Source organism: Monopterus albus, unplaced genomic scaffold (assembly GCF_001952655.1).
Source record: "Monopterus albus unplaced genomic scaffold, M_albus_1.0 scaffold177.1, whole genome shotgun sequence".
Taxonomy (NCBI): domain Eukaryota; kingdom Metazoa; phylum Chordata; class Actinopteri; order Synbranchiformes; family Synbranchidae; genus Monopterus; species Monopterus albus.
The window spans coordinates 58,386-69,618 of NW_018128057.1; the positions used below are offsets into that span (position 1 = coordinate 58,386).

At 43.0% G+C, this 11,233-nt stretch overlaps 1 protein-coding gene across 4 annotated transcripts in view; it reads right to left on the reverse strand.

Annotated features, from left to right (window-relative positions):
* tcerg1l (transcription elongation regulator 1 like) overlaps positions 1–11,233 on the reverse strand; it is a 26,032-nt gene that overhangs the window by 12,261 nt on the left and 2,538 nt on the right. For 2 of the 4 annotated variants that reach the window (XM_020616732.1, XM_020616734.1), the window contains exons 2-5: positions 9,485–9,699; positions 8,330–8,416; positions 8,112–8,256; positions 906–1,034 (exon numbers count right to left, since the gene is read on the reverse strand). In XM_020616732.1, the coding sequence (XP_020472388.1) occupies positions 906–1,034; positions 8,112–8,256; positions 8,330–8,416; positions 9,485–9,699 (576 nt within the window). Of the gene's footprint in view, positions 1–905; positions 1,035–1,629; positions 1,674–8,111; positions 8,257–8,329; positions 8,417–9,484; positions 9,700–11,233 lie in introns of those variants that run through there. The other 2 variants (XM_020616733.1, XM_020616735.1) reach the window with 2 other exon arrangements.

The window sequence follows — 11,233 nt, forward strand, 5'->3', positions numbered from 1 at the left end:
ACCACTTCAGTCAGGAGATAATCATTTATTGATGCAGACTGTTAGCTCCTCATATTAAGGGCAGACAAAGAGGAGCTGCGCTCTGACCACCACACTGTCGGTGTACACTGACCTGAGATTTTCAAATAGGGTTGTTAATGTGGAAAATGTAATAAAGAGCGCTGAGTTATTTGAAAAGTGCACGTAGCTCTGAAACTGTTCCTGTGAGTTGTCACAGTCTGTCTTCTTCCTATGAGCCTTAAAAACAAAGGGAATTAATAGATCTAGTACTTAGTATTACAATTTTTCTCCATGGATGTGGCCAAGTTATCAGTTTTGCAATTTAGGGTATATAGGCTATAGCCACTTCAGAAAGGATTCCCACCCCTACATTTTATGCACAGTTTACTTCTGTAAATGCATTATATTCAGAGGTGTTCCTAATATTCAGACCCTCTCATGACTATAATGTAGTGCAGTACAACACCACCTTTAACTATGAACTTAATAATAAACGTATAACAGAATGTATACATTTAGGACAATTTCACCACAAATATTTAACATTTTAAGCTTCATAAACACAGATGTGCAGGCAGAAGTGTCACACACAGGTGTAAATAATAAAGGGGCTGGAGAGCAAATACAGTCTAATTATTGACCACGAGAGCGCACACTTATCTTGGATTGAATCCATCTTCTCTAATCCACAACACAGGTGGGGGTCAAAGAACTGAAATATCAGGATAACCTCAGCTGGTATTTAAAAATCCAGGATTGCTCATTTGATCTGGAATCTGTTTACAGACGTATGATGAACACCGCCTTAAAGACAGTTTCCTTACACCAAATCTGACTCCACTGTGGTCATAGAACTGTTCTTTAACTAAATGTAGAAATCACCTGCTGAAAGGAAGAAGATTCACCTGTTGGAGGAGGAGCAGTGAGTAGAGGCAGGCGGAGAGGAGGCATCGAGAGGAGATGCAGCAGGTGGGAGGAGTTGTCATCTTCTGTCTCAGACCCTCTGCTCTTTCTAGTGTCTCTTCTAACATGACCTGAATGCAAAGAAACATGTTGGTCTGACTCTTCATCAGTGCCTCAGTCACTCTCGAAAACTAACAAACCCTTAATAAATGGCTCCATGAACTTTCCTCTTCTTTGTAACCCAAATGTTACATGTTTAACTCTGCTACTGTTCAGTTTTTTGCAATAGTTTAATCAATACTACATTATTTTACTTTTACGTTGTGGTTGTAACAAACTGCAATCTGTTGTGGTTTTCTGTTGTTACTGGAAAAAAAGAAAACTTCTGATGGCAGGACAAATCAAGAAAGTCAGGGACCACAAAATAAAAACAAGGTCAGGAACTGAACATTAACAGAACATTTCCTGAGAGAATTTTATTTAAAGGAACATGAGGAATACACAAATCAGATGTTGTCTTTGATGGTGATGAAGAAAAAATTTGAGCAAGACAGCTGCGGGAAAGAGATAAACACTTCTTGATTTGATCATTTCATATGTTTTAGTGTATTCTACTGTTTTAATGCAGATCCCTTAGTTTGTGTGTGTGTGTGTGTGTGTGTGTGTGTGTGTGTCATGGCAAATTAGTCCACCTCCACAACCATACTTCTTTCAGGAAACACTGACCTAAATCTGTTGACAGCAGCAGCGTCACAGCAACAATAGAACATCTGTGTAAAGATGAAAGATGGTGAATATAACAGGATGCACTGTTCATGTTGACAAATGGGTCAAATAAATTTATACAAGACTGCAGCACACTGTAATAAGCTGTTGTTCATATTGGCTCACAATGTTGTTTGAGGAGCAGTATGCTGCACGGTTAATGAACGATAATGCACCACATCACACCTCACTATAACAACATGCATCACACAGGGCAAGGACATTTTCTGTGCCTGAAATGAAATGTTGGCATGGGGTCAATGTGATGCTTGTCAGTATTAATGAATGAAAATGAAAAACAATGATATATTGTTGCCTTAATTAAACATTTTTTCTGGTGCTTTATAATTGACACTGGTCATATTATCTTTATTTGATATCATGAATGCAGCAACATAGTTACTATACATGCATTTGCATCAAACACTTTTTCCTCCTTTAGTTTCTATTATTAAACATCAGTATGGGGCATAATTGACCTACTGTTGTTAAACTATGTCAAATTAGTCAAAAAGATCGCAACAATATGAAAACAAAACAGGTAACCTATTTATTGCTGTGCTTTTTCAAAGTCATGCACTGTGGTCACATGCATCACTGAGCTGACACTTCACTGAGCCAAAGTATACACCATGGTTTTTATTAATAAAGATGGTCTACATGCATATACGTACAACCATAGGCCTATTCTTACACGGCATTAAAAAATTCACGAGAATATTTTCTATATATCCATTATATATCCACCATTTTCTGGTGCTTTCAAAATGATATTGGTCAGATTAGTTTTATTTTACACCATGCGTTGGGGTTTGCCAGGGGTTTGGGAACTGCAAGGTGAAGCCACCTGAAGCTCTTGAGTTTTCATGAATTCTAGTTCAATTTTTGGCCTCAGCTGAGCTGAAATGACCTTTTTATTTTGTCCACAACATATACGTAACAAAGCAAATAGCAAACTCCCTAACCTCATTAATGCTGAAAATACAAGCATACTGGCAAGTATTCATTACAAATTTTAATATGAACAACATTTTTTTCTTGGCAAAATACAGCGAATTCTCATGTGTGAGTGTAAGACACCATATCAAGCTGTAAAGTAACAACATACATCAAACTGGACTGTAAGGGCTGTTTTAGACTCTACACAAATTATGTAAATGCAGCTGCAAATGCAAGGGACGAGCAAGTATTTATGTCTATATAGCAGTGGCTGCTGTCACCTCCTAGCAAGAAGGTTCCAGGTTCGAGCCCCGGCTGACCCGGGGCTTTTCTGTGCAGAGTCTGCATGTTCGCCCTGTGCCTGTGTGGGTTCTCTCTGGGTACGCCAGCTTTCTCCCACAGTCCAAATACATGCAGAGACTGTACTCAATGCATCTCGTTATCCAGGAGCTGACAGTGTGTTGAACAGGTACAGACTGGAGCCCACAAAGCACGTCTATGACGGCTCACAGAGGGGTGCAACTGCACCACTGGGGCAGAAGGAATGCATGCTCCTGGTGAAGTGAGTACTGCAGGATCGGGAAATCCTGAGAAATGTTCCCAGACTTCAAAACTTTGGCTTGAGTGGAGCTGGCAAGCCCAGTGTCCAGTGAGTCAGCAGAGTGCGAATTCAGCTTTCAGATCAAAATTATAAACCACCACCACCACCACCTATGAAGCACTGAAGAGGGACCCCACCAGTGGCTACAAGAAGAAGGTTAAGGACTGTTTACAGAAGCTGGAAAAGGAGGGAGTTATTGACTGGGGACTATACTACAGACTATACCCTGGGGAGGCCACCCCTTGCTTTTATGACCTACCCAAAATACACAAGGAAGGCGCCCCACTCAGATCCATTGTCAGCAGCATTAACTCTGTGACTTACAACATAGCCAAGCACGGCCAACATCCTGGCTCCTTTGGTGGGAAACACAATGCCACATTATAAACTGTCAGGACTTTGCTAATAAAATCAGACAACTGCAGCTGGACCAGGACAAAACCATGGTCTCATATGATGTCACATCCTTGTTCACGTACATCCCCACCACAGAGGCTGTCAAGGTGGTGAAGAGGAGACTGCTGAAGGATGACACGCTGAACAGCAGGACTAACCTCACCCAAGACCATGTATGCACTCTACTGGAACTCTGTTTAAACACTACCTACTTCCAGTTTAGGGGTCACTTCTATAGGCAGCAACACGGCTGTGCTATGGGCTCCCCGGTGTCTCCTATAGTTGCCAACCTATACATGGAAGAATTTGAGAAGAAAGCCCTGTCTTCCTTCACTGGTACCACTCCCAGCCACTGGTTCCGCTACTATGGATAACACATGGGTTAAAATCAGGACCCGGGAGGTAGAGGCTTTCACCAAGCATTTCAGCTCTGTGGATATCAACATCAAATTCACTCGTGAGGATGCCAGAGATGACTGTCTGGCCTTTTTGGATTGTGCAGTCCACTTGGGAGGGGACAGAAGCCTGAAGGCAGAAGTATATTGGAAACCTACACACACGGACCAATACCTGCTTTTTGACTCACACCATCCACTTCAACAAAACTGGGAGTCATCAGAACTCTAAATCACAGGGCAGAGGAAGTGCCCACAACTGCAGAAGGGGCCAAGAAGGAGAAACTACACATCCAGAACTCCCTTAGGGCTTGTGGATACCCCAAGTGGGCCTTCAGAAAGCAAAGAAGAGGCCCAACACCAACAGGGAGAAACCAGAAACAAGAGGGGATAATACTGTCATCCCTTATGTGGCGGGTTTATCAGAGAAGTTAAAAAGGATCTTTCACAACCACAATATCCCAGTTAACTTTAAACCAGGGAACACCCTGAGGCAGAGACTGGTCCACCTGAATTACAAAACACCCAGACATAAACAGAGTGATATGGTGTATGCAATTAAGTGTAGTCAGGAGTGTAACGACTTGTACATTGGTGAAACTAAACAGCCGCTACCCAGACGCATGGCCCAACACAAGTGGACCAGAGTCAGCAGTCCACCTCCACCTGAAGGACAAAGGACATTCTTTTGAGGACAGTGAAGTCCAGATCCTCTCCAGAGAACATCACTGTTTTGAGAGAGGAGTCAAGGAAGCTATTTTTGTCCAAATAGAACACCCCTCACTAAATAGGGGTGGTGGACTCAGACACAACTTGTCATCCATCTACAACTCTGTTTTGAGATCTCTGCCCAAACCCAAACATGCCCACCAGGACAATAGGCGTCGGTTGACAGGGGAGGATCCAAAGACAGGTAACGACTCTCACCGATACTGGGCTACAACAACTCAGTCGTTAGGGGACATTGTTGGCTACCAAAAGACTGAATCACCACCCAGTGGGATAAATCCCTCCTGCTCAACACCAATCAGGCAGAACTGATGAAGCCTCTTGGATGAGAGGTGAAACGCCTTCTACCTAAAACTACGTTCAGATGATTTCTTCTAAGTTTTTTCAGCACTGGAAACAGTTCTTTCTCTGCAACAAAGATTTCAGAGTACAGTGACAGTACAGTATTTGCATTAATGCCCCTAGTGGAAACACCTGAAGTAAAACTCGCCCTTGTATCAAAATTTTAGATGACACACTTTGCCACGCAAGTACGCACCAAACCTTACTCATGTAGCTGAAAGAATTTGTGGCTGCATAGCTTGCATAGAGTCTGAAAGAGTCCTAAATTAGTGTGACACACATCATGCTGCACTGTAACACACCATGTCACACTGCACTATGACAACATGCACTGTAGTGCCATCATGCACCACTGCACGCGGTAATGCATCACAATCTACTGAACTATAACACACTGTAACACCACATCACTATGCACTGTAACATAGTTTAACACGGTTTGTGGATAGAGATGGAGGCTGTTGCCAGTGTCATAGACAGATATGTGTTTTTAAAATCACTCACTAATGGTTTTTGTTTACTAGAACACATCTAAATTATCTGGCTGTGAAAGCTGTAGTTTGTTTATTGTTGTTTGACTTGTAATTTCTGAACATGATGATTTTAAGAGTAGAGAGGCTACAAGTGGTCAGCACTGTTCTAATTAGAATGCTGTTTGCAGAAACACTAACAGATTGAGAGGCCGGCTACATTTATTTTATGTTGTGAGTGTCAGATTCCTGGAGGGACCGATTAACTCTACAGAAACTCTCTCACACATATAAACACAAACCAAACAGTCTAATGAAAGCAGGATGCCAGGCAGAGACCTCAGCTACTGAACACCCACATGTTTGTGTCCCCATCTACTGCCAAGAACATCGCTACAGCTGCAACACACAAACAAGACCTCATGTGTTCAAATATCAAATAAGTTGTTACTGTCTGCGCATCGACTCCTGACAGTGTCATCACCTCTTATCTTCTGTATGTAAGCACCTAATAGACTGGCATCTTTCTTGTGTCACCCGATGTCTGACTCTAAGATCCAGTTTTCCCAGGTTGTGAGAAGTGCCGGCGTTGTGTCCAGATCTGTTCCCACGTTGAGATGTTTCCCCTAACCATAGCCACCAAGGAGGTGCTACTGGAAACACAATTTTAACATGGGAAACATGTCAACTGAGGAACAGATTGTGACAAGACTGGTACATCAAAGAGTAAAATGTAGAAGTCGCTGGTACTGCGCAACTGCGCGTACCGGCCCACTTCAAGCACTGAGATTAAAGGAAAAACACAATGAAATATCCAGTGCCAAGAGCATTGTAACAAAAACCTCCTCCTCCGCTCGGCTTCATAATCAAAACCCCCAACAGGTTAATGAAACAGAAACTTTTAGCCTGCTGGTTTTTGTTCAGAAATAGCAACATGCTGTGGGGTTAGTCTGTTTACTGTGAGACCCATAGTGGCGAATACCCAGACACCAAGCCCACCAGGCTCCGGAGCTCATCCCCGAACATGAGCATAGCAGGAGTGCAATTGGTAGGTTCCTGGACAGCAGTCTGGCACATCCACAGGACCAGAGGCAGGTGCAGGTCCCAGTCCCACTGCTGGCTGGTCAGGATCGTGAACTGGGTGGCTAGCGTGTGGTTGAACTGCTCCACCAGCCTGTTACTCTGGGGATGCAGTGGTGTAGTCCCAGTCTTTCTGATGCCCAGCCACCAACACACCGTGCCAAACGCCTCTGCCTCAAAGTTCCGCGCCGGTCACTGTGCAGTTCCTCGGTCACACCATTGTGGCAGAACATCTCGTTGACTACATGTTCTGCAGTCATGGTGGAGTTCTGGTCAGGAACCCCATATGCCTCCGGCCACTTTGTGAAATAGTCCATGGCCATGAGGATGTAGCAGTTCCCCTGATTTATGGTGGGAAAAGGGCCCAGGATATTCATTCCCACACACTCCATCAGGGCCCCCAACTGGTACTACTCCAGGGGAGTGTGTGACCCCACTCCTGACACCAATTGTAGCATTTTTGCTGGGAAGAAGGGTCAGGGGACCAGAGCCAGTGTTTTTTTCTTTTGATTATCACATAATAGGAACAGCACAGCAACACTCCAAATTGTTTTAATTCAAACTATCAAACTGAACTTCCTTAAAATTAAACTATGTTGTCGTGAAACAGCTGCTGTTCATTTTAAACGCTGCACTCCTGTGGATTTACCATGAATGAAAAAGAATTAATGTATCAGGCAAATATTTATTTTTATTCTAAATTTAATTCATGCCTCAAATAAAACTATGTGGGGAGAAACAGTCACTGTTCCTGAATTATTTGCAATATTAATATCTATTTAATTACTGAAAAAAAGATCAATTATGTTTTATTCCTAATAAATCTTAATCTTTAGAGTGACTTATGATGCTGTGAAAGAGTAGTGTTTTGCTATGGTAAGGAAAATTATTCAGTGTATGAGAATAATATTGTTTGATTACAGAAAAGAGAGTTAATTCCGTTTTCATCCCAACTATCAGGCTGAACTTCCTTGGAATTAAGCTATGCTGTGGGCAGAAACAGACGTTTCTCATAAGTTAAAAAGAATGATTCCTTACATCTAACTAAACTACTGGGGTAAACCTCCTTGAAACTAAACCCCATGAATTATTTAATTAAGAGAGACAAATAATACTTACACCTATCAGCCTATATCTGTTCCGTGGTGGCCAGTCCTAATAAAACCCTTGTGAAGTGTCTAGTTTCAAATGGTGATGGTGGTCACACCTGTTCCTAAGGAGAGCCTAATATAATACTTTGATGCTAATATGAAAACATGAGGGCTAACTTGTTCTGATGTGAAACCCCAATTTTATTGTTGCCAGCTGTGGTTTTTATTGTAGACATCTGCATATGGTAAAACAATACAGTCCAGAAAACGGCGTGGGTGGCTCAGCTGCGGGCGGAAGCGAAGTGTCAAAAATGGGCGTGACCGAAAGACCATAAATCACTCCTCTTCACACTTAGGTCTGACAGATGGAGCATTTTTATACTCTCTGGTGACAATTTACCTGAGAGCTGAGAAGGAGACAGCAGGAGGCGAGTGCTGGGGGCATGTCCACATCGTCTCTGGGCGACCTGACTGGTTAGGAGAACATGTGTGTCTCCCCTCTGGAACATGCTAACTTCCTCTGGTGAGATCCAGCCTTCAGCTAGCTGCAAACAGCCAGCTGTTAGCATGTTATCATCATGCTAATGTGTAAGTATATGTGTTTATGTGTGAATGTACCTTGGGCAAAGGATGAGGATGATGAAGGGGTGCAAACTGATAGAACGGAGGGATGAGAGGAACAACTTCAACAGGTGGACATTCCCACTGAAAAACAAAGAACACAAAGATCCAATATACTGAACCGGCAAAGTGTACGGTAAAGGACCTGTAAACTGCATAGCACAGAACCAGTTGACTGTGCAGTAAACAACCTGCACTGCACAGCCAACTGTGCTCTCTCGCAGAGAGAGACAGGTGTACAGATAGACAGGTGAATAGGCAGCCATATATACAGACAGACAAGTGTACAGACACACAGGTGTACACAGACAGGTGTACAGACAGAAGTACAGAAAGTGTCCCTTCCCACCTGTGCTCCTGACTTTTCTACTCTTAAAAAGAATCATAAGGGCTGTGAGAAGCTGAAGAAAGATAAACTTGTTGAGGCACAGTTGAGGATTTGCTCTCAGCACTTAACTTATTTAAAAAGCATCTCTTCAACAAGGTGAAGGAGCTTTCAGAAATCTGTTATTCAAACAAAACTTTCACATTCAAAAGCCATGTCTGAAAATACAGGAGCACAGGTTTGTGAGCAGGTTCACACCTTTTAAACCAATCATAGTGAATACATAATAATCTGCAGCTCAGTTTGTATAGAACTGTACAAGCCATAAAGGTCAGCAGTCTTCTGAGTTTAATGCCACTTTCTGTGTTTTCTTTGTTTAACACAAACTCTGATAAGACAGTTTGCTGACAAGATGGTAAAGTCTGTCACTGCAGATAAAGCAGGAAGAATTAAAGAAGAGCTGCAAGAGATAATGAACATGCCAACAATAATTAACAGGTCATTTTTCACTTTACCCTCAGGGATCATTAAACTTTCATCTTATCTACAGACTGTAGAGGAGGCCAAACTCACTCAGACACTTTAGACCAGACTGAAGGAGTAACGTGATGCATCGCCCATTAAAATAAACCGTTTACAGTTTAAACAAAAAGATTTCACACTGTTTACAGATTTTAATGTTATTTTAGAAGGAATGCAAGTATCAGTTATCAAGTTTCCTGTATCATCTGTGTGTTTTTCACCTACACTGGGTGTGTGTGTGTGTCTGTGTGTCTTTCACCTATGTCAGATGAGTGTGTCACTAGTATTGGGTGAGTGTATGTTACCTGTACCAGGTAAGTGTGCTCAGGCCTCCACACAGCTGGGGGGTAGAAGACAAGAGGGGGCATGGCCGGGCACATTGCTGCAGACCAGCTGGCCAGCCACAGCCAATGGGGGCTGGGGTCACCACTGAGGAACATGCAGGGTGAAGTGGTGGTTACCATGCCAACTGGCTGACCTTTAAACCTTAATACTGGCAGCATCATGATGACATCACCACCTGAAAGACAAATAGACTTATCAGGATTAATTAGCACCAACAACCACAGTGCTACTAAGCAACTTTCATAGGAATGAATGAGCGCTGTCTAGCAACGCTGCATCCAGTTCTCCATTTAATACACCCATGGTGTAAGGTCTTCAGGGCAGTGAACAGGGAATACCCAGAATGTGAAGGGTCTCGTTTGTGAAGACGGCTTGAGCATATGTCACTCAGGTGTGGGAGCGGGGAGCCGACAATCCAATGAGCTGTTATTACCACTAGCTGCAGAGCTTTCCTTTCTGCTGTGACTAGAAAATCACACTGTGCAGCTCTAAGTCAGTCTGCTGTTAATCATGCAGCGGTAGAAGTTCAAGAGCAACTCCTAAGGAAGTTTGTTAAGGATCCTTATGAAAAAGATTTGTTTCTGAGCCTTTTTCACCAGGTAAGAGGTATTCATGCTCCAGGTCAGGTTCTCTGTTGTATATACAACCAGGTACTGGAAACTGGAGACATCCTCAGCCTCCGTCTGTGTACAGCTGGGAGTACTGTGTGCATATATTTTCCTTTTTCCTGAAGTTCACAGTTAGTTATTTTGTTTACTCTGTGTTCATGTTCAGGTTTTTTTTACACCACACAGTTAGGACATCTTCCTCCTTCCTGTAGGCCTTTTCATCGTTGCTGGATATCAGGCCCACTAATGCTGTGTCATCTGTGAATTTAGACACAGTATTTGAGCTGGAGGTGGACGTGCAGTCACTAGGAAAGAGGGAGTACAGAAATGGATCGGAGATACAGCCTGTACCCCCGTGCTGAGGATGAGAGTAGATGAGATGTGATGGCCTACTCTTAAATGCTGGGGTCTGTTTGTCAGGAAGCTCTGGATCAACAGGCAAAGCATCCTGTTTGTTTACAACTTTGAACAGGCTGATGGAACTGAAGGCTGAACTAAAAACAACAAACAGCACCGTTGTGTAAAATCTGTGAATCCATTTGATTTGTAGGCAAACTGAAACTGATCTAAATCAGGGGTCATGTGGTCTTTGATGTGTGCCAGCACCAAGCTCCCAAAACATTTCAAGATTAACGGTGTTAGTGCAACTGGCCGCTAATCACTTGTTTGTGACTACTGAGGTTTTTGGTACTAGAATGACGGTGGTCATTTTCAAACAGGTTGGGACTGTGGCTTGTTGTAATGACAGACTAAAGATGTTGGTGAAAACTGCAGCAAGCTGGGAAGCACAGGCCTTCAGTGCTCTGGAACCCCATCAGGCCCAGTTGCCTTGTTGCTGTTTATGTCCTGTAGAACATTTTTCACCTGATAAATGCTGCAGAGTAAGTGTTTGTTCAGTCTTTGTTGCAGTGATGGTTAGAGATGACCTGCCATTGGAACTGACCCCACAGCAAACAAAAAAATGTGTTGAGCTTATCCAGGAAAGGGAGGTTGATTGAGACGATGGAGTTGTGGCACTGCTTGTGGTTGGTGATGTTCTTTATTCCTTGCCACATATTTGGAGGGTTGCCATCCTTGAAATTGTCCTCGGCACACTGTTTG